Source organism: Hippoglossus hippoglossus, chromosome 9, assembly GCF_009819705.1.
Source record: "Hippoglossus hippoglossus isolate fHipHip1 chromosome 9, fHipHip1.pri, whole genome shotgun sequence".
Taxonomy (NCBI): Eukaryota; Metazoa; Chordata; class Actinopteri; order Pleuronectiformes; family Pleuronectidae; genus Hippoglossus; species Hippoglossus hippoglossus.
This window is the reverse complement of record NC_047159.1, coordinates 14,474,498-14,498,474: the sequence shown is the minus strand read 5'-3', so window position 1 is coordinate 14,498,474 and position 23,977 is coordinate 14,474,498. Positions and strand designations below refer to the sequence as shown.

The 23,977-nt window shown below is 42.2% G+C and overlaps 3 protein-coding genes and 1 long non-coding RNA gene across 4 annotated transcripts in view; 3 read left to right on the top strand and 1 right to left on the bottom strand.

The window, feature by feature from the left end:
• LOC117768588 (phosphatidylethanolamine-binding protein 4) overlaps nt 1-10,606 on the top strand; it is a 52,940-nt gene extending 42,334 nt beyond the window's left edge. Inside the window, exons 5-7 of the mRNA XM_034597092.1 lie at nt 1,913-1,958; nt 2,246-2,362; nt 8,309-10,606. Coding sequence (XP_034452983.1) covers nt 1,913-1,958; nt 2,246-2,362; nt 8,309-8,400 — 255 coding nt within the window. The 3' untranslated portion in view covers nt 8,401-10,606. The remainder of the gene's footprint in view (nt 1-1,912; nt 1,959-2,245; nt 2,363-8,308) is intronic.
• On the bottom strand, nt 117-22,953 carry LOC117768589. The gene is made up of 4 exons (XR_004615091.1): nt 22,853-22,953; nt 22,262-22,380; nt 1,178-1,270; nt 117-1,098 (listed from the first exon to the last, which is right to left on the bottom strand). It is a non-coding gene; the product is annotated as an uncharacterized LOC117768589 (long non-coding RNA).
• egr3 (early growth response 3) lies at nt 11,171-22,746 on the top strand. Its single transcript, XM_034597090.1, has 2 exons — nt 11,171-14,397; nt 17,065-22,746. The coding sequence occupies exons 1-2, from the start codon at nt 14,244-14,246 to the stop codon at nt 18,141-18,143; spliced, it is 1,233 nt and encodes a 410-aa protein (XP_034452981.1). The 5' UTR covers nt 11,171-14,243; the 3' UTR covers nt 18,144-22,746.
• bin3 (bridging integrator 3) overlaps nt 22,895-23,977 on the top strand; it is a 29,822-nt gene continuing 28,739 nt past the window's right edge. Inside the window, exon 1 of the mRNA XM_034597091.1 lies at nt 22,895-23,053. Within this exon, the coding sequence (XP_034452982.1) occupies nt 23,046-23,053 (8 nt within the window). The 5' untranslated portion in view covers nt 22,895-23,045. The remainder of the gene's footprint in view (nt 23,054-23,977) is intronic.

Here is a 23,977-nt window from a genome sequence, read left to right as displayed (position 1 = left end):
TGAAAACCATCACGTTCAGCTGAACCTTTCTTTACAAACACAATTAAGTGAGCGAGCGACTGTCAATCATTTAGTAGTCAGAACTTTACCTGCTCTGTGCCCCACCCCCACATCAGCGTCCCTGAGGGAGGACGCCCACCATGTGAGAATGTCCTGTAGATTAGTGTGAGCAGGTCCGTCACTCCCCAGTGAGCATCAGTAACCTCGACACTGTCCTGCCCTGTCACAACGACTGTGACACCAGCTCTGCTCTGCATGCACAGATAAACCACCACAACTACAAAAGAATGTGATTTCTTAGATTAATAAATGTGATTCTACTGTATGAGAACTCTGCACATGATTTACTTGTCTTTTATTGTTTGGCTGAATTTTAATATTGCATTCACTTATTGTTGTTTTTACTCTGTGCATTGTAATGAAATTAAAAGGGCACAGGGCGCCGTGGAGAATGAGCGAGAGCCGAGCATTAAGATGTGGTAAAATGTTGCACGCTCAAATGTTGACTACCTGTTGCTATGGCAATGGGTTTGGATCCTGCATGCTGCAGGACTCTCGCTATTTCTAAATAAAGCTTTTTTTCTCACTCATCAGTGGCTGAAGATACAGTTGAAACTAATCCTCTGAATCGTATCAGTCTGAGTAAACACTGCTGCTGTGCTTTCTAATACTTTGATTGTTAAACCTCCCAAACAGCAGTTACATGATTCAAGATAAGATCCTGCACAATAGGGGCCACGCATGCTCTACTAGTGCTGCTTTTTTATAAATCATAAAACTGATATTAATAAATGCAATGTAACATCAACATTGCATCTCAGTAATTCTGGCATAAAATTACAGACACACTACTTGCTTATAAACACATTGGCACTATGTACAGCACCAAATTCATCTCCCTCTACAAAATACCATTGTTGCATTTTGTACAGGACAAATACAGTTTAAAACCAGTATGTTATTTATTTGTCACTAAACAAAAGTGAGATCTCTGCTTAAGACTTCAAGGAGATGAGAGAGACACTCCTTGTCCTGCTCGTCCTTTGTCTTTGTATGCTGTCCAGTAACACAGTACCTCTGTCCTCCTGTGGGGGGCGCCTGTGTGTGCAGAAAAGAGAATAGGAGTAGGTGCTGGGACCAGATATTTGATGCCTGCGATGGGGACTTCCATTCTTACCTCAAGTGGGTTTTGGGCTATTTCACAGACACAGATATTCAGTCATTTTCCTCCCACTCGAGGACGCAGCCGTCTTGTAGAGAGCAGCCGAGTCTGTTAAACAAACACTTGTGTTTGAACAACTTGCACAGTGAAGTCCTTGACTCTGTGCTTCCTGGGGATGAAGGAGTTAAATCTGACAAATATACATTTGAAAATACATGAAAAATATCTGCTTTTCTGTTTCTAGGCGACGGATTAATAATATGGGAAGTTGCTACCTGGAAATTCACTCTGTGGATAATTCCCAAACAATATATTCTAATTGTCTTATGTTTAACGTTAACATATTTTAATCATTTTTGATGGACTTCTGTAGTGGAGCTTGGAGCTTAATGTAATCTTAATATAATGTTTTTTTTAGATAAAATTAAAAAAATATTATATACCTCAAGGTGTATTGAATCTATTTGCTGAAATCTCATGCTGTAACAATATGTGTCTGCTTAGTGAGAATTGAGCAGGTTAGATTGAAAGAAAATTAGCTCCCAGTAAAATTGGCTTGAAGAGTAATCTGCCTCTCGATCCTGTCTCTGGTTACAGTGGGTGGGTGTGCTGTAGGAAGAACTGTGACGGCCCACCGTGCTGTCTTTTTACCAAACTATTGGGTCTTTATGGTCCTTTTTAATCAATTGTGAGGTTTGGCGGAGAAGTGAACTCACTAACTGTCCCTTAAATCTCCCAAACACTTAACAGGGGGATGCTCTCCAGAGTGGACAGACACATGGAACCACCCTCACTGGTGACTATGGTTTTCAATGGACCATTCATTTTATAACCTTACTTAGTTTATTTCACTACAGTAGCAGCTACCATCTTGAGGTATTGATTAAAGAAGATTATCTAAAAATAATAATCTGGATGTTTGATGGTGTTTTGAGTCATACATTTGTAGAAACCTTTTTACAATGGAAATAATTTTAACATCAAAGAATTAACCCATGACTTTATATTTGTGTTAATCATATCTAATGCTTGGTGGTATCAGTCACCAGTCACAGCTCTACTCATTCAGTGTTTCCTTTGCAGACTATCATCCACCGATCCCGCCTCAGAAGTCTGGTTTTCATCGTTACCAGTTCATGTTGTTTGAGCAGCCTCCAGAAGCATCAGTGTCACTCACCCCACAGGAAAACTCGTCCCGCGGTAACCACACGACTCCTCGAGTTCAGACCACTTTTGTCATATACCTGCACTGATCAACACAACAGCAGCCAGTAGTTAGGTGTTGAATCAGCATAGAGGTATTGAAACTGTAGACCTGAAAATGTCCTCTCAAATTAACCACGTTATTGTTTTTTGTGGTTTTGTGTTTTTTGAACCTTCAGAGATTCTGTTGCAGGTATTTTTTCTAAGCGTTAGATAGATGATTATTTCACTTCCTCACATACACAAAGTTTTGACATTTTACAACATTAGACTGGTGTCGTTATTGCCTCATTTGTTAGAGTGGACTTATTTAGAATGAAATTTTACCATGTCAGATTTAAAAAAATTCATTGCTGATTCAAAGGAAGCTCAGATTATTTGTGATTTTAAATATTATTATATAATGTCCCATGACACTGCAGCCAGACACAATCTAACCATGTTTAAGTCCATGTGGTTCGAGGCTGTATTTGTCCAGACAAATGTCATTATGCGCAATTCCCAAACAATTATCAGCATTTCATCTGAGCATAGTGGGGTTGCTTTAGGAAGATCATTTTCTCAAAGTGCTTGAACTTGACAAGGGAAATGTTAATGAGGTTAGTGAGTAAGTGCCTGTAGGGTCAAGATGAGTATCTCCCACGCATACCTGCACGAGTGTGCCTAACCACATGTTGTTAAACTCTGCCTTAAATTCTTATCCACCGTGATGATAGACGTGCAGTCACTTATAATATCACCCGATCATTTTCTTAGTTTGCCTCTCTGTTAGTTTGTCTCGCAGAAAGCAGGTATTGTTCTGTTTATACTTCAGGATTTCTGACTTTTCCTCCCCCCCTGAAGAAAGGTATCGAGAAGGTGGGCAACTGCATTTGGATGCACAGTGCAGCACCTCGCAGGAGGCGTGCCCGTCTGTCTGTTCTTGTCGGGCCACAACCTGTGATTTGAGCGGAGACCGCTGCGTTTTGAGACTTCATGAGCTGCGGCCGCGAACGTGTGGAGCTGCCAGTCTCTGCTGTTTGAAGTTTTTGACAGCTATGTCAGCAAACAATCCACACACATTAGGCTCAAGTCTGTTTGATGTTGAAACGTCTGGGAAAAAAAGGACATTTCCTTATCTGAACTCCTATTTGGGGAAGATGAGATGAAGACTTATCACATTGTTTGGGTATTCTCTGTGTCAGAGCTGGTTAAGATGAAGAAATAACAGCATGAATAACAACCTGCTATTTTGAATATTTTAATATAGTTTTTGCACCAAATAAAATGGTGCATACTAATTCCCTGCTGCAGCTCAAATACAAACATTTCCTCCACATTATGAAGCAGTTGATCTGTGTGGATCCACCCATCCTTAATCTGCTGGGTGACTTTCACTACCGCTGTAGCGCTTCCTCTCTCCTGCAAACTGTTCTCTGCATTCAAGGGAAATGAAATTTAAGAAATTCCCTCTTGAAAATCAGATGCTTCATTCGATGGGTCAATTCAGGAGAGAATAACCGGCCTTGTAATGGAAACGCTGGGTGACATATTAAGGATGAGAGCCTAGTTGTGGTTTGGAACAGTATTTGATTTTACAGTCATCACATGGCTTTGGCTGAGATCTCCGGTGTACCTGTTGTATCATCGCCGGTCTCAACTAGGCTGCGAGCGTGTTATTCCTGCACAGGCACAAGAGGAACAGGGGGAATCCCATGTCTCCCCACCTCCTCCGTTAAGTATGTTCACTTATTAGCGTCTGTCCTCCCTCCATGTGGTATGACACAGAGAGCATTTCTCATAGCCCATGACATTAATTGATGTGATTTGCGAAGGGAGAGCATTTAGTCGTGGGTGGGAGACTCCTAATGATCGTTTTCCACTTCCAGTAGTGCAGCCATTGACTCAATTTCAGCGCAGATTTGTCGTCTTTTTTCTTTTCATCTCTGGCCGTCACCTAAGCGATGAACAATGAGAGGTGGGTCGGGGCTGCGGTGTCTCCGGTGTTAAGGTTATGAATGTGGGTCAGTGAACTGATGGCGACAGCTGGTTTGTTTCATAGGGAACTACAGGGGGGCTGCGCTCTTGGCGTCGGGCACAGGGGCGTGATCGTAGGGAATCCCCCATTGCTCTGGCTCAGGAAGGGTGTCCCTGAATGGAGGCTGTCCCTGTGCCAGGGTGGGGGGCAAGCGTGGGCACACAGGCCCTCGTGATACTTGTCAGCCACTTGGCAAGCCCTCAGTATGTCCTGCTACTGTTGAGTGCCGCCGAGTCAGTTTGTCAAGGGAAACAGTGTTACAATGCCGGGGAGGGACACACTAAGGCCTTGAGAGAGGCCATCTCGTGTTGTTGCAGCCTACACAGTCGTTTGCACATACGCCGCTCACATATCCAGCCCTCTGTCCCCTGACTTGGACCTCGACAGATACAGGCTGAGCCCAAACAAAAATGTGATGAAAACAAGAAAAACTCCATCAAAACATATTGGCTAAAAATTTTAGAGTAGAAAATGAAAAAAGGATCCAAATCGTCATTCTTGCTCATTTTTTCTCCTGATAAATTACGGGGGAGAGGATGTGTGTGAGGATCACATTTTTGTGAGTGAATGGATCACAGCGGAGTTAGCTTCTGGATGGTGCACGTTGCTCATCTTGCCTCCTCGAGCCCCTACTGCCAGCTCAGCACACTCCACAGTAATTGAAGTCATTTGCAATGTTGCAGTGTGGTAATGGGCAGATCCATGTCTACCACCCACCCACAGCCTCTACCATTAATCAGAGCTGCGTGGAGTCAAGAGAGCCAGGATTTGGTTGCTACAGCAGGCCTGAGTTTCAGCCAGGAGTCGGCTGCCTTTAAGGAACACTTTGACGTGATTGATTTTAGCTGGCTCTGTTTTTTCCTCGCTCTCTTCAACAGACACTTGTCAGGTCGAGAGTAAAAGTTCTGGGATTTATGTTTAACTTCACAGACTCAGGGTCATAGTGTTTTTTTTTTTAATAATCAGTCTTCAAAGTCAAAACAACAATGAATGTATTGGTTAGAAAATAATCAATTAATCATTTACATTAGTTTTTAATAGCAAAGATAAAATATTTCTTCTCTGTTATGCTGTTTTTCTTTGTCTTTCCGTTTTGCACTGTTCGAAGTAGGAAAGAATAATTATGAAGGACATTTTCTAAAAAAATTTCACTGAATCATTAATTGATGAATCAATTAGAGGAATATTTGGTTGACAGAAAACTAACCTGCAACAATTCTGACAACAGGTTAATTGTTCAGGTCATTTCTGTATAATGCCAATTCTCTGTTTTCCCAAAAAGTTGTTGCTTTTCTTTCACAGACAGTTAAATACAAATATTTGACTAATTAATCAATTAATAAAGAATAGGCACAGTAATTAATTAAAATCGTAATAGTCTTTTACAAACAGCCCTTATTTAATGTGTACCCTGTAATTGAACAAGTATTCCAATGGAAGTGAAGGTCAAACATGAAAACATTTACTCTGAAATGACAGATGAAGACTACTAACTAAATATTATTCAACACATCTCTTTAACAGCAGGGCGACAGCATTTGTTAACAACGTAGGCTGCTAAACTGACAGCAGGCTATGAGCTGTGACATCGGCAGCCAAACGACTCAGGTCCCTCCACAGCACAGCATCTGAGGCATCTCTGAGGCTCTGTTCTGTGGCTGACCCCTGACGCCCGCTAACAGTTTTCCCCTCTCATGAAATTAGACGCTGCATTAGCTTTAATATGAATCTTATGCAAAGAGACTCAGCGAGGCTCCTAACCTGATACGGCTCCTGTTACTCTGCTGCAAAATGAACAGGATGACTTGGTTTTGAGCGTTTCTGAGACACTATAAAAGGTTTAACAGGGACACCGCCCACACCACTAAATGTAGCAGCTCTGTTTCACCTCACAGCAGTCCTGATCTTCTTGCCATACCCAGATAGAGAAGCAAGGTGGAAACAAAAGGGGAGGCAGGAAGACTTTAACATCGCCCTCAGGTCCCACACTATCTGTCCTTTCCATGAGCAGGCAGATGGGAGAGGCGGAAACGCGTCGCTGCGCTACAAACACACACCAGCCTATTTTAAGGTCACTTGTAAGTCTAGGCATTTGCAGGGTCCCAGTCAGTGTGATGGCACCAGATATTGGGAATTTGCCTCTTTTTGGATGGTGCCCAACGGTTGCACGGCTTTAGACAGGATTATGTGCGTAAAGTCTTACAAGCATCGCCTGGTGTTGACTCTTCACATGATCGTTATTGTACAATAAAATGATCCTCAGTGTGATATTTTTTGGCCTGACACTATAATAAGGTAGGTTTTTTGCATGAACAGGGGAATAGGAAGTCTGAGGATTTAAATGAGTGTCAAATATATGAACTATATCCCAGTGTAAAGTTTGTTGTCCACCAGCTGCCTCACCCCTCAGCTTCCTATAAAACGCTGCCTCTGAGGGGTGACCTTTTTCTGGACATGCAGTGAATTCTGGGATACTGCAGAGGCGGTGCATTATGTTCCTCTAAAGCACAGGCCAGAGGGGCCACGGGGCCATGCCCTGTCCTGCAGACAGGTCACTTGACTTCATTGCCCTCACTCGATTATTGGAGCCCTCTCTGCGAGCAATCCTCATTCACAGAGAGGACGAGGGGAGGCCCAGGTACTCATCTGCTCATCTCCCAGTTATTATTCATCCTCTTTCCCAGCTGAGCTCCAAACCATGACCTGACCTCGTGGCAAACCCAGACACACAGAGGTGTCACTCTCACAAGCCAAACATGTAGGGAGGATCTGAAGGAGCCCAAAAATAGTTGAGTAATAATTTTGGCTGTGCTTATAACTTTCCCAATTTGAACATTTACAAATAAATACTCCACTCTCAGGTTTGATAGTATTTGGATGCAATAATATATTCTATAAAAAGCCTGAAATATCGCAGCCTTGAATGAGTCATTTTGACTGAAACGCAAATTAAACCTTCTGATTTGTTTCAGCACTGATAGTAGGTGAGTGCACTTGATGGTAAAGTGCATTTCTTCCCCCAGAACTCCTCCGATATGCAGGAGGATTTAAAGTGTGGCTGCATGATGGTGAAAACAGAGACGGTGTATAGGCCTGTGAAGCAGCTGCAGCAAGAGGTCGGCAGCAGTAATGTTTCTATCCAGGAGCAGACTCGACCCCGTGTCTGTGAGACCGCTCTCTCTCTACAGATGTGGACCATTTCAATTGTTGGCTTTCCTTTCAAAAGATTAACTTTCCTACGCTATTCTTGAGCAGCTGTTAATGTAATTACTTCACATGCGGAAATACCAGAACGTCAGTGATTCCCTGGATTACGGAGCAAGGCATTGTCTTATGAACACATGAAACATGTGAGGCTGCGCACAGACGGAGACTAGTTCCGTATAATCTGTTGAAGATTGCGAGCTTAAAGCACGCATGATTTTGTTGCCTTGGAATGATAATTGTGAATTTTTCTTTTTTTTGTAAAGGGAGGGGAAACTGCAGGGAATCATGGGTTGTCAAAATCTAAGAAGTGATATTGTCATACCAGCCGGATGGCCGTCTGGTGTTTGTTTAAAAGGGGAGGAAAGAAAAAAAAACAGTCCAGGCGATTGAATCATATCTTCTTGCCAATACGTCCTTGTGTTCCCACCTCCATCATTACAGCAACATGTTTTATTTTCAGCAGTGCTGTTCTCAGTGACTCACATCCCAGAGCCATGTGCTGCTCAGTTAGGCCTCAGATCCCTGAAACATGGGCCGAGCGGTCATGAGAAATGCCCTCGAAGCCTGCGCGTAGACTGTGCTAAATGTATGAAGAATATCGTCAGGATGAAAACATGTTTTCTAGTGCTTCAAAATCTGCAAAGCAATCTCATACTGAAATTTTAATAAAATGTCTCCTCTGTAAGTATACTAATATCTGTGTCATTCTGCTCCCACAGGTAAATGGGATCTCCAGGCCTTCGTCACAAGGTTTAATCTGGGAGAGCCTGTGGCCGCTCTGCAGTTTCTCACCCAAAACTGCAAAGACTGACACCTGGAAGAGGAATCTGCCAGTACAATGATATAAAATAATGCTACCCCACTTTCCCTGAATTTAACAGCATTAGTTCTTCAAGCTTGCAACAGGTCAGCCCTCTCTGCCTCTTATCTTATCGCTGCGTTAGTAAGAGATTTCCTCTTTGTGTTGCACCAGCTGCTGTGTTTTGATGTTGCCCCTGTATCTCTCCTCCTGTGGTCCTGAGCGAGGGGTTGGGGAAATAGATTTTGACCTCATTGTGGGGATTTCTTATTAGTTTCCAAACACCGTCAACGAGAGGAGGAACACGGCCTGATATCACAATTCATTGTGGAAAGAGTTGATTCTAATTCAGGGGCGGAAACACGTCAGGGCCAAAAAAAGGAAGTGGGAGGTGAAACCGAGACCGCAACTGAGCCGGATGCTGCAGTGGAACTTGAACCAAAATACTCAGCAGAGTGACAGGGCAGGGGGGAGGGGCTGCAGGGCCTGTGGTGTCTCTGGTGGAGGGAACTTACTGTTTGTGTAATTGTTTATCATATTTCCATTGACCACTCTCACCCCAATCGGAAACAATGAGCTACTATCGGGACCTCGATTGATTTAAGTAAAAATAGGAGACTGCTCTGTCTAAACGCTGCTGTGTCCTTGAATGTAACTTTGGGATGATGAACCTGTGTTGAACTTTGGATGGTTGCATAAGAGATCCCACCTGGTATGTCTGCAGAGGATGGTGTGAAAACTTCAACTTTTCAACCCGCTCACAAGGAGATACTTTTCAGACTTCACGGGTCTTTGTGGAGGGTGGGTCAGAGTACCCCCCAGGAGGCATATTGGTTTCTAACCAGCAACTCTCCTCTGGGAGGGGTTTGTATCAATACCCCAGATGTCTGAAAAAGGCTGGATTTACATGAGGGACTTTGATGTTCTGATGATCAATCTTTAGTTGGTGGTTTCATTGACCCTAATTTGGTGTCTCATCAGTGGGCCAGGCAGGAGTAGGTAATGGAGGTTTTTGTTCCTTTGGTGGTTAAGCCAGCCTTGGTAAACCCCTATGTGCCCTCTCCATGAACTCCAGGAGATCATTGATCAAATTGTCCTGCATCTGCTTTGTTTGCCTCCCCGACTTAACAGTCAAAGCAGCCTGCGTTCACAAAACAAAACAACCAAAACAATGCACACACGCACACAGTTAGATGGAGAGTCCACCGCCTCTGAACAGAAGTGTGTGTCAGTTGTAATATCGCTCTTGACCTTGATTTGCCCATCTTATTTGACTTATGAAATCACATTTTTAACAATTGGCATAGTGGAGGATAATTCCACACTCATTGTGAAGCATGCCAAGTGGGAGAGCATTCTTCCAAAAACCACCTACTTGAATCCATCAGTACACCATTAAAAGCCAAGATTTGTACTTCCAAATACAATGTGCATTTTCTTTCTCTCTTTCATATCTCGGAGATATCCTGCCAAACAGCTGGATTTTGCCACTCAGCTTCCTTGAATGTGTTTATTTTTACTCCAAATGTCAGGAGAGTTGAAATATTATGATTAAGAAAAAACTGACAGCTGAAGTTGAACGTTGAACAATATATTGCCGTCTCTGGGAAAAAAAATTACCTCTCACATCCCTTGGTGATATGGCAAAGGCATTTAATATTTTCTTAATTTATTCAAACTTACATTAATTAAAAGCAATTTGTATAATAAATTCAATTGCCTAACCGGCACTAAGTGATCTAATATGCATGGTGTCTTGAGTCTGTCTGCTTTTTCTTTCTCTCAGCTGAAGAAGTGATGCAGATTTATTTCACCAGAGCATCTCTGGTGTTTATCGCTCGCTGTGAGCAGTGGCAATGTGACGTCTGTTCAATGCAGGTCCACAGTATGGTCTGCTGACCACTTTGCCTATTTTAACTCCCTGTGTGTGTGACCTCAGACAGATGTATAGTGACTGGTATTGTTCTGCGAATCTGACGGCATAGTGCAGTTCAATCCATCTGGAGATTTAAGTCATGCAAGAAAGAAAGAAATGTTTGCATATTTACGCTCTGCTTAATGTGTTTGTACTTTCACCAACAACAAACGCAGGATTTTAAAATTCCCCTTGTGACCTTCTTCCTGATGTATCTGAAATGTCCTTGTGTCTTAAATGCACGTTGTTATCGCTCCTGTTAACTGTGAAAAATAAAACTATGTCTGTATACAGACAAATAGCAGAGAAGCTCAATGATCTTACTGGAACTATTGCAAACTACATATGAAAACAGGCTGTACCTTAAATGTTGTGATGAAAATGAAGGAGAAAAAAAATGCAGTTATGATCCTCAGAAAATGTAATGTAAATGTTTTTCTAATAGTGCAGCATGTTGTAATATGAAAAGCTTATATTCCTCTTACTGTAACCTCATTTCAACCACTGGATAAGGTTTAAATTTGATGCAGGTCAGCCTCAATTAAAGCTGAAAAATAAATACATCTGAGGCCTTGATCTGACAGCAGTAATTCAGCTATGGGAATAATAAGATCATATTAAATTAGGCACACATTAGGACATCATTATTAGTATGAGGGTCGACTGTATCAGAATACATTTCTCGTGCCTTGACACCAGTATTACAAGATACACAGTGATAATAAACAATAGAGGTATTTGCTTTAAAAAGTGATGTTGAATAATGGATGTTAAGTTACTGTTTGTATAACTGTGTAACTAAACATTTCATCTTTTCATCTCTTTAAATAAAATCAAGGAACAAGAGTTTTAGTCTTCCCCATGAAGCTTGGAAAAACAAAACTAATTTGACTATACTGTAAACTCCCTTTGCCTGGACAGTTTTCCACTGTGCTTTACAATGAGCCTGTGCCTCCATGGAATCCCCATATATGCAAAGGAGCCAGGACTCTGCAGTCAGAGAGCTGTAACACTGCAGCCCTGCCCCACGTGACCCAGCTGACAGTCGAGGAAATAAGCCCTGCGACAGGCAGGTGTTCCAGGTGGGCCGGCCAACTTTCCAACCACAGAGCCACATGAACGCTTCCCCTGAGGAGACACAATATTGGTACAGTCAGAACTCAGACTGACCTGAGGGGATTCTCTCAGACTGTCCCCGCAACCTCATCCATGGATCCACCTGTGAAACTTCACAGGGTTGGAAAAAACACCAGGAACAAGAGACACTATTCACATTCTTATTTAATAACCATAGGTGACACTTTTATTAGCTTCTAGAATAATGTTTAAGCCGTAATATAACAGGTCATAGGTCGTGGCTTTGATCTGCTTTTCCTCTTACCGCTGGCAGTTGTGGTTCAGTGGGTCGTCCACTAACCAGAAGTTTGATCCCCAGCTCCTCCACTCCGCTGTGTCGAAGTGTTCTTAGGCAAGATACTGAACCCCAAATTGTGCCGACAGTGTGTGAGTGATGTGTAATAGAGAAAGTGCTGCACATAGATACACATATAGATATGAATATGTGTCAATCAAGACTAGGAAAGTGTATATATACAGACCATATACCATTTATTTAGTCCAAACCAAGTATACGTTCCCCTATTTGCCTAGTTATGCAATGGTATAATTGTAATATTTATTTGTGTCTGAAGCAGTTTTATGATAGAAATATAACTTTTAATATGATTTACTAATATGCTGTATCCCATGAGTATCCTTTGTCTTTCAAAATCATTTTATCTTAGAAATAGATATAAAGCACAACATATGTAAAACTGAATTTCACACAGATTTTGCAGTCATTGTGTCACAGGCCAAATCTGTGTTTAAATAAGCTGTGATAAAAGCTGTGCACATGCACGCAACTTTAAACTTCAACTCTGAACAGCTCACACTCAAGTTAAAGGGCAAATTTAACTTGTGCTGCCTCTTTGACCTGCAAAAAGTGAAGCACAGAACAAGTTTAGGGAGTGACTCAGAGTGAGGGAGAGGATGAAGTCAACACAGAAAAGCTATCTTTGGTCAGAAAAAGTGTTGTTGTTGAACTTTGAATCAGGAACATCCATTTTTTTCTTAGAGACACGATGGAGTGGGGGGGGAGACACCATAAGAGGACAGTGCTCTGCCTGCTGCTGGTTCGACTGACTCAGACGTGCACATGGAGGACTCGCCTGTGGTAACAAGACACACAAGAAGATCACTGGCTGCTCTGTTTGTGTAAGCCCCCCTAAACACAGAGCATGATTCAGACTAATTCTCCCACACACTCTGTTTACACTTCTGATTCATTGAGGTACTATTAATTTCTCAGGTTTGTTTCATTCAGCATTTTCTGATGATGTTTTTGCAAAAGCTTGTGATTTTATAATGTCACAGCTACAGTATGAAAAACATTTCTCATCAAAACTAAGCAAAAACTTCAGAAAGTAGTGATGTGAAACCTACCAGTGACCCCAGAGGACTCTTGTTTATTGTGTGACAAACCAAATTAAACTGGGTTATTTTTTAAAACCCAATCCATCCAGAGGAAGTTTTTTTTCACAAACTGGTAAAATAAAAAAAAAACGAACCATGACGCTCAGTCCACTGTCATCTCTTTTTAAAACGTCTGTGGCTTCCGATCACTTTTCCACTACTATACTTCACCCGGAACTCCTATGTCCAAATAGGGACGTGAGGGGGGCGGGGCCGGACACTGCCTTATTTGGAGTTTCCACTTGAAGCGCACACTTGGGCTCCAAGTCAAAGCAAAGCCTGTGGATTTTAACAAAGCGCTTGCAATATTTACAGGCGATTAACTCCGTCAACTGCTGTCTTTGTGAGACAGTGTTGCTGCATGAAAAGAGGGAGCGGGGCTTTGTCCCAGTGTTCCTGCAGCACAGGACGGGACAGAGTGTGTGCATGTTCACCCAGAGCCAAGGACACAATGACTGCAAATTCATGTTCTCTCTGAACTTCTTAATTAACAGAAAGCTGCATGTAAAGCCAGCAACGGCATTTACTCCTGTTGATATGAACAAACACTTACAGGCCTAACTTAAGACACGAGTCTGTCTTATGAGTGGCAGCCCTAACGCCACAACACACTCCTTCTCTCTTTCTCCCTCACACACACACACACTGCTGCGTAAAAGCCGCGTAAAACCTATGCGTAAAACCCTGGCACTCTGTTGAAGATGCCACAGCACCTGACAATAACAGAAGAAACACAGTGTCCAATCACTGCCCGGTTTTCCACGGGGACAGGGGGAGAGGAGACGGCTCATCCAGGAGAAGGACGCAGCTGCAGGGGACATGTACACTGTGGGTAAACGCGGTGGCTTATCTATCTATGTATCTTTCTACCCATCTCTCTGCCTGTCGGAGCCTTTTGCCTCCACAGTACTTTCCACCGACTGACGCGCGGAGAGCCTGGCGCTGGCCGCTCTGTCCATATATGGTCATCTACGTCACGCGAATGTTCCAGCCCCCTATTTAATACGGGCACACTGGAGTCCCCTATCCAGCTCCAATAGAGCAAGTAGGGCTGCTCTTGTGCAACCAACACCGCCGCCTCCTCCTCCATTGATTCACAGACTTCACATTCCCCCCACAAAGCAGAGCCACCAGCTTCCACAGTGATCACATTAATAACAACAATAGTGTGTGATCGCAGGAGGAGAGAGAGAGAGAGAGAGAGAGAGAGAGAGACCCGGCCGCCGCTGCTCGTCCTCCGCGGGATACTTGGATACAACAGGATCCATCCCTGCTGCCTTTTTTTACCCATCCACGCCTGATCCACACCTGTGTTTCTCCACTTTGACATCGCCAGCTGAGTTTTTCTTTTTGTTTTTTCCGTGCGTGTAACTTCTTGGATACCTGCGCGTTGTCCTTCATCAATGTCGGACTGAATATAACTGCTATGACAGGGAAACTAGCGGAGAAGCTCCCTCTTACCATGAGCAGTTTAATAAACACGATCCCTGACAGTCTCTATCCAGAAGAGGACATCCCGACGTCAATGAATATTTTCACCAGTACGGAATCTATTAACCACTATTCCCAGATGAACGCGGGTAAGATGTTTTTATTTTTTATATGTACTTGTGTTTGTGTGCGTCCGATTTTGATCGAAGTGGTTCAAACTATGCGCGATGTGCGCGGAAGGCAACAGTTGTCTTGGCGCTTGGAGCACCTGTTTGCGCTCTGGCTGTTGCGCACAAAGGCAGATCCCCGGACTGAACACTTTCTCTACGCGCCAGGTCTAAAACACGTAGAGTTCAACAACAATTAAGAAAAGAACACATTTGAAATAAGTGGCGTGTGATTTGTGTCATTCCGCTCATGTTTTTTTATTTATTTGTCCGGTTTTCAAGTGTCGTGTTTTCAAACAAAACGTAGAAAAAGCGCACCTGTAGCGTCACAAGTTCACATCTAAAAAATATAATACATAAACACGTGCTTGGATATTATATTGAATCAGCTCCGAGCTGATCGGCTTGTTAGAAGAAATGTGTTGATGTGATGTGACCGGGTGAGGAACCAGTCGGGTTTCACGCACAGATCAACAAAACGCAGTCGGCTCTGTCATTCAAACTGATAATTGAGGACATGTGGTCAAACTAAAAATGACCACTGATTTATAAATCTAATATTCATCTAATATCCATCCGCAGAGAGCGGCTCAACTATTTCCGACAACGACTTTCATTCCCAACTATTCAGGTGTCAAAGATTTGGGATTCCAGTAGGCGTGTGTGTCTGTGTGTGTGTGTGGCTGTTTCTCCCCATATAAATGTGTTTATATATATATTATAGATGCCGCAGGCCCGTGGAACCATCTCATATTCACTGAAAATGCGAGGCCGGAGATCTTATTGATTTATTGCTTCTAGATTAATGTACATTTCTGATGAGCGCAGACGCCATCCCAAAGCTGACCTGTTATTTCTGCTAAGTGTCGCCGATTGGCATTAAATCAATCAGTAGTTGTACAGACTCACCTTCTGAGGTGATGGGTCAGTGCTGCTTGACACACACGAAATCTGAAGATCAACATGTGAGGAAGTGAACAACGATTTTTTTCTTTCTTCATTCACGGATCAGTTTTAATGTTTAGGTTATTCCCCCCGATGTATTCACTCTGATTTACGCAGGAAGTGCATTTAAATTACCTCAGCGCCAGGTGTTGAATATAATATATTAAAATTTTTCATAAATGATATATATAGGTAAAATTAAAACATACGTAAAATTAAAACATACGTGTTTTAAAGTTCATGTCAAATTTTATTTTTATAAACACGAAAAAATGTACATTATGTGACCTCTGACAGGAGATTTAAACAAACGGAATTAAAATATGGGGGGAAACGCACTGCAGAGTTGAGGTGTGTGTTGCTTTTTAAAATACATCTGATCTTGGTGAAATTCACATTATAAATAGAAAATAAATATTATAGCCTGTACACATTTTTTGCCCATGTGCTTTTTGAGGGGGGAATTGGGGGTAAATGATATATTTTTATTAAAAGCACCAGGCTGTGATTTTACAACTCAAGTGTGTGTGTGTGTGTGTGTGCTCTTCAGCACTGAGCTATAAGAAAAGAGTGATGACTTTATTTCATGACCCTCTGTTTAAACAGCCCTCTATTCAGATGACCCCCAAAAAACTAAAGAGTTGGAATAAAATGCATTAATATCAGCTCTGACTTGTTTTCTAAATGTTAAACACGCGTCAACAAAATTCTGCCATTGTGAATCATTGCTCGTGTGTCAAACATTATTGTGCAATATGCATAATTTTGGTTTTGTTTGTTTCATTGTAATTTGCCTTCTGCTAAATTGTAGCAGGCTGTAATTACTGTGCGTTGACATATAGGGACAACCAGTGTATGATTTCCTGCAAATGAAAAGAGATGTTTATTTTGACTTCTGCTTAAAAAAAGAATCAAATATTTAGATGTCTCACATTCAGTTTTCAGATCACGATAAAGCTCCCAAATGTGTCCCCATAAAACACATGTGCATTTGATGGTTTTGGGGTCTTAGAAGGAATCAACGACAAAAGTCGTGTGTGTGTGTGTGTGTGTGTGCGTGTGTAAGATTCAGCACGAATAAAATATCAAGGACATTTGTTAAAGCTAACTAAAGCAGAGATCGGATTGACACTTAAATACCCCCCCCCACCCCCTTGTGTGCAGATGCTCTTTGCTGCAAATGTGTTTTGAATCCCTGAGCGTGATAGATGTGGCGTCTGCCTTATAATCCTCCCCGCTGCAAAGAAATCAGATCTCGCCATAGAGTTTGGCTGTCCTCCTGAGGGACACAATGACTGGATCAAAGGGGGTGTTTAGGTCTTGATTTATGAGAGCTTGTGGGATCTGAGCGAGAGAGAGAGAGACACCACCGTCTCAGATGCAGCAGTCACTCACTTAACTTACAGGTCTGACAGCGCTCACATTTCTTTATGGACTGCGTTGGACTGCTTTTATTTGGGATCTCTTGTTGGCACACTTTTACAGAAATATGAACAAAAAAAGGCAGAATTTTGGACAAACCCAGGACTGTCACTGCAACTTCATGTAGCTTGACAAAGGGAATTTTCTAGACTTTTTTCACAACTTTTGCCACACGCTCACTTTTGCAGGCTTTTTCCACAGAACTGATTGCATTTCGTGTTCATGTCTGAGCAACCACGTGGATGATTTGTTCATATGTTTTTTATTTGCTTTGTTGTGTAGATAATATCATGGATCTGGGCATGGGAAGCGAGAAATCATCGGCAGAGATTCAGTATGGATCCAGCTTCCAGTCCAACCGCAGCGGGCAGACTGTCACCTATCTGGGGAAGTTTGCCTTTGACACTCCTCCGTCAGGTGGCATCGGTGGCTCCGGCTGGTGCTCTGACAACAATATCATAAGTCTCGTCAGTGCAGGGATCCTGGGGGTTTCTCCCTCACCCGGCACGGTAACGACGCAGACATCATCCTCCGCAGCCAGCATGGGCGGACAGACGTCAGACATGGAGCAGGTATATGGTCCACCACTGCCTGCCTATTCTACCTGTGGTGACCTGTACCAGGATCAGGTCTCCTTTCACCACAGCCCTGCCACGAGCACGGCTCTAGCCTACCCTGGCAATGACTATCACTCCACATCCAAAGCCTCCATGGACGGCAGCCTTTTCTCCATGATCCCTGACTACAACCTTTTCCATCATCAGGGGGATGTTGGGGTGATGGAGCACAAGCCCTTCCAGAGCATGGACCCCATCCGAGTCAACCCTCCCCCCATCACACCCCTGGAGACCATCAGAGCATTCAAAGACAAGCAACAAATTCACCCAGGTTTCATCGGTGGGCAGCAGCACCCTCCCCAGCACCACCCACCGCCACAGACTCTCACCCTCAAACCCATCCGGCCACGGAAGTACCCCAACCGTCCCAGCAAAACCCCTGTCCACGAACGGCCGCACGCCTGTCCGGCAGAGAACTGTGACAGACGCTTCTCGCGCTCAGACGAGCTCACACGTCACCTTCGCATCCACACAGGTCACAAACCCTTCCAGTGCAGAATATGCATGCGCTCCTTCAGCCGGAGTGACCACCTGACCACGCACATCCGCACGCACACAGGCGAGAAACCCTTCTCCTGCGAGTTCTGTGGACGCAAGTTTGCCAGGAGTGACGAGCGAAAGAGGCACAGCAAGGTTCACCTGAAGCAGAAGGACAAGAAGCCGACCGACAAGAGCAGTGGGGCGCCTGGGAGCCACAGCTCGCCGCCCAGCTCCTGTGGGGGGCCGACAGTGGGAACGTCATGACCGTCACTACGTGCACTTGGACTGAGCCCTCACCATGCCCCATAAAGAGACTTATGAAGAAGGGATCACGTCCACTATGAGATAAATAGGTGACTTTTTTCCCTCTCTTTTACATCCCGTGCTCCTTTCAGTTGTAGTCCTTCTATTTTGAGATGGATGCCTTTAGTTTAATTAGAGCGGAGAAAGGCTGCTACGCCATTCTCTTTCAAGCAACTCAGAGCCTCAGCTACTGTAACACAGTGCCACCACAAAGAAGGGCACCTTGGCACACACTGCCCAAAAGGCCACTCTGTGTGTGTTAGGTTTCAGGGGTGGATACACTTTTGTAAATTTTGCCGAGAATTTCTAAATTGGGAGGAAGCCAGAATCCATCACAAGGGTCGAACAGACAAAATAATAAATGGAGCTCAGTGGGAGGTATGCATTAATGATATTAGGCTGTTTAAAAGTGCAATTGGTTATATTTGTGTACTGTCATTGATACCTTATTAGTGGCACTTGACTGTCTTTCTGATGTTTTTGTTGAGGTGTAGTGTTTTTAATTTTCTATTTGAATGTTGTTTTCTCAACAGAATCTGCCAAATGTATTGTGTTGATTCAGCCAACTTGGTTCTTAATATTGTGCCTGATGTTTGCCAAACATAAAAGTGATATCAGCTTAGCACACATGTTGAGTTCAAGGTGAGATCAGGCTCAGACAGCGGATCTCCGATTTAGATTTAGAGTTGGATTTGAAGAATTTGGTTGGATCTAGATGACTGAATGGGTCGCACGAAAACAAACCAATGTCTTGTCCTGTTACCTGTACTTATAAAAACAAACATGCCTGCAGCAATCAATGCCTTTGCCAAGACTTATTTATTTGTAGTCACAGAGAGACACTGTGTATTTGTGTTGCCTTATTATATGATGGCTTTATGTGGTGTTACCAGATATAATTTCTGTTGCTTTTCTTTAAAGCTCACCAATAACGTTCATTTGTTCAGTTTTCTTGAGTTCTGCAGTTGTATGCAATATATTCATGACGTGTGCCACCAACCCGTAAATCAAATTAACTAAGAGCACAGTTAGACAGACTGAACTACTTAAATAAACGACACCGGTTTGCAAATCAGCAGAATATGAGAGCAAAGATGAATAAGGGAAAAAAGATGAATGAGGCCCTTTGTCTGTGCTTTCTAGTGTAAAAAGATTTAACTACTTGTTTAAATGACCAAAAGATGAGCAACATATGGTGAGAGAAAAATTAAAATTTCCAAATCCATGTTTACATATTTTCTAATACAGAGACTGAGACTGAGTTGTAAACTATGAGGACTTGTTTTTGTACAGTATACAAATATGTATGCAGGTAGCTATAGTAGAAGTTTCACTTTTGTACTCAAATGTCAAATGCACCATAACTCAGTATTAAATTGTGCATATTTGTGCATGACTCCATGCACACTATGTAAATACAAATGTCTGCATAAACAAGAATTTTCAATTGACTGAATGCTTGTGCGGAATGTGTCTCAAAGCTTTTAGTAATGTAGTTATAATACAGAATATTTTGTTGTTATAGGAAAAAAAATTTGGAGCACTACAATTGTGCCAAATATGGTGTGTTATCTCCATTAAAAAAAAGAACAATAGCAGTTGCACCATCTGTAACGCTTTAACGTGGTAAAAGGAAGCACTAATGTGTTCTCTGAATAAATGAGAAGATTTTTTTTATTACATTTTGTGTACCTCCATTATAGTTTCAATCAATTATTTCAATTAAAACATCTTCCCCCTTTTATAGAAAACACTGGTTGTTCTCAAATAGATTGTCACAGAAGAAATGAATGAATCCTTTCTCAAACTAAATATACGACAGGGCAATGCCACAATTTTTTACATTTGACTCCTTACTGATATTTGTAATGATGAAGGGAATACCTCAATTCAATGATGATGAATTTTGTAAAGACTCATCTTTACCATTCTCTCAGATCTCATGTTTTATATTGATATTGACAACAATAACCACATTTGATAAACTAGCTCTTCCTCAAAAATGTTGCTTTGCTTTACCTCTAGAAATAGGAAGGTTCCATATTATGGCTTTGAGGAGCAAATACAAAAAGGTATAACTCAGATGGCAGCGAATACTCTTTTGGTCAAAAAGGCTATAAATATCAAGATATGTACTTCACTCGAAGCCAGCACAAGACACAGATGGCAAAAATACTGGTTCTGACAACACCATAAATTATCATGTCCTGGTAATGAAATAAATATTTTAATAGAAAAAAATATTTCTCAAATACAAGATAAACTTTTTCTAAAAAAAGAAACCTTGTTCTCTCCCTCTAGTATTTCCAGTTGTTGGCAGTGCTCTCTGACTATTAAGAAGTGTATGGTGCATGTGAGGCAAAGAATTTATATAAATATTATTATCAACTGGGAAAGAGAAATAATATTGTACCAGTCAGCAGACACAGCAATCAGGCTTAAAGAAAATATCGACAGACAAATGCAAAGGCCAAAGGAAAGGTTCAGGAAAGCAGTGCCACGGAGAACACAGTGCACACAGAAACGAGCTTCCAAGGCCACGCTTTCCCTTTCCTGTAACAACCAGTTTTCACTGCTGAGCTTCCTGGCAAGTGTCCACTTATTTTCCAATTAATTTGGCCTCAGAGAGTCTTTTCTCAACTCATCTACATGGTTAAATGAACAGACCTCCTAGCATTTTTAGAGATAGTTTAAAAGTTCACACACCCTGCAACAACCAACAGTAAATCAATAGTTTTGTATCCTGAAAAATACGTTCTTTTACTCCATAGATGGTCATCGGCTAATGAAACTTTTCGGAGCAGATGCAACTGAAATTACAGCTTAACAAACTCTTGCTATGTTTTTACACATTAAATCACACAGCATTCCTTCTTTCAGATAACTAATATCTAAACATTGCATTGGGATTTGCCAGATTAAATGGCCTCTAATGTGACCTTCCTGTGGCAGACAGCTTCATGGAGTCGGCTCAAACAAATATATGTAGTCGATGACGTGATGAGAAAAACAAAATGTTTAAATTTAATGTTTAAGAATAATTTGACGTTAGACACTGATTGTTATATTCTCTGGATAATTTTGACCAAAAATTATGATCTTGTGTGCTCCAGATTTGACACTTAGCTGGTGAGTGTGGATCTCTTTTTAATTACAGTATAAAGAATGTGGCCTCCCCTTTGAGAAAACTGTATTTTTGTTGCTTTGTGTTAAGGACCGATGCAGAGAGAGGCGGAGACTCCACCAAACCATTTCCACGTCTAAATGAAGCCCTGTAATTACGATTTAGCAAACTCAATAATTCATCTGTCATCTCATCTGACTGTCTGTCACTTTTGTTCCGTGACATTTCTGTACTGGTCGGATAGATTGAGTAAAACGACCCAATCCCTCCCCCCCGCCCCATCCCGCTGCGTCAATATAGTTTGGTGGTTGAACAACAATACAGGCTGTATCATGTTCTTCTGAATCCTTCTGTGTAAAGTGTGAATGCTATAGATAAATGTCGGTGACTTGTTGATTTGAGCAACACCCCCCTCCTCCTGATAACGCTTCTCAAAGAGAGGCATTATTTTATGTATTTTTAATGTTCTATTGTCCAAAAGTAGGCAGCTGAACGCTCTGAAATTGGAATTTGCCTCATCCTCGTTCTCTCCTGCGTGTTGGATGAGAGCCAGCATCAGCAGCCATCTTTGTGCCAAAGTGGGTTGCAGGGTTAGCTGATCAAAAACAATGCATGATGAGAGCTGCACAGGAGCAACAAATCGTACATGTGACCTCAGCCTGCTCGCAGTGGAAGGCAGCCTTGTGCTAATGTTTGTGTTTAACTGTTTGATTTAGCGTCCTTGGTGTTGGCCTTGGGCAGGGCAATAGGCTTGGGCTCATTCATGACCATTTAATAATTAGAGGATTTAAAACAATAATAAAAAATAAAAAAATACACAATTCATGCTTGAAGAGATTTCAATAATGTGTAGATATTACAGACTACTCATGTCATTTTATGGACTACAGTGTGGCTTCAGGGATTGTGTGGTCTTCTACAGTGACACTGGTATTCGGATGGAGTCAATACTCACTGTTTTCTGTTGTGTTGTGTTTCCTTTTCATTACAGTATATCCTCATGTTTGCATGTGCACGGAAAACGTTTCCCAAGTGCTGCCCCCTCCAGATGCTGCGGGGTGGTGGTGCTCATTTCTTTATTATGCATGAAAAATAAAAGTCACATCGGGTGAAATGGGATAACAACTACTCAAGACAGTCAATTGGAAACACACACTGGGATAACTGTTCTATTGGCTTTTTCTTTTCTTTTTCTTTTTCTGTTCTTAAAGAAAACAAGAGGTCTTGTTTCAAATGTTGTGGATGTCTTTAACCTATTTCATGTTTTTATTACCTTATAATAAGGTCCTTTTATGATGAGCTGAATATTGAAATTAATTTTACTATATCCTTGTGATGGGGAGGATGTGCTCCCCTGTTTACTTGGCACTTCGGTTTGTTGTAATGCAATTGTTTTGTTATTTCTATGTAAGTACTTGAATAAAGAAAAATATCACTTGCCCTCCGTCTGCTTGGGTCTTCCACGTGCACGCGCACCCACCACCAACACACATGTGAAACTAGTAAATATGAAATAAATGCACAAACACATAATAATACCGCTCACCTGGTGTTTTGACATTAACACGTGGACATGATAGTAACTTCTGTGGTTAAACCATTAAAGTCCGGAGAGGAAACACGGGCAGCCTGGCACCGGACTTCCTGTTTAATCCCCGCCTGTTGACTGGGGCAAAGGGATGAGGTCCTCGGAAGAAAATAAAACAACCAAGTGAAACCGGAGTTAAAGTTCACTCAAAATGAGCTGGTATGTATATCCCTCGCTATATTATCGATGGAAGGTTCCAGTTACATAGAAAAGTAAACTAATAATAATGACCAAGGGGCTGACGGCTCGCCAACCGGGCTCCGGCTATTTCCCGGAAGCGCTACACAAACAGTTAGCGCTAGCATGTATAACTCACGGCTAACGAGAATAAAAAGTCGTCTAGACTCACAAAGTCGTTCAGCAGCGGTTCACGTGTCGATGCCTTGCACAAAGGCAGTGTAGGGTTTGTTGAATAGTCGCTAGCAAGGCGACAGTTGTCACAAACTTCTATACACGGGTGTCCGGCAAAGCCTGGTGCAGTAGCTTAGCTAGTTGACGACATGGTTAGTTGCTGAAACATTAGTGAGACAGAAGTCTATGAAAACAGCCATTGTCCGAAGTTAAAGCTGCTTGTGTGTATTGTTCGGGATAAAGCTAATCGAGCTGTAAGCTTCACATGGGAACTCAATGTAGTTGTCAGCTGGGTCAGCAGTGAAACCATTTAAAGGGAACTGAAGTTGTCTGTAGCTAACGTTAGCATGTTGACAGGTACATCTCAACCCTCAGGAGGATTGTTGTTACCTTTTACTCTCCTGAGCAGACATTACCGATGAGATTACGTTTTCTCGTGCATGTCTGTTTATGTAGCTCACACTTGGGCACAATTGATGTTAGTTAGCCAGATAACTTTGTTGGTACCCTGAACATGTTTACTGCTACTAACGAAACTGGGTGTTTCAGGTATAAGTCTGTACAATGTGGTTTTAGTAAAGTCAGCACCAGTCTGATAGTTGTTCTCTGGACTGCTTGTCTCACATTTGCTTTTAGTTTGGGCCATTGATGTGTTTGAAGTTACCTACTGGGATCTAGACGTGTACTAACACAGTCGTGTCTGCAGCCCCAGTCCCTGGCATGTTTACATGG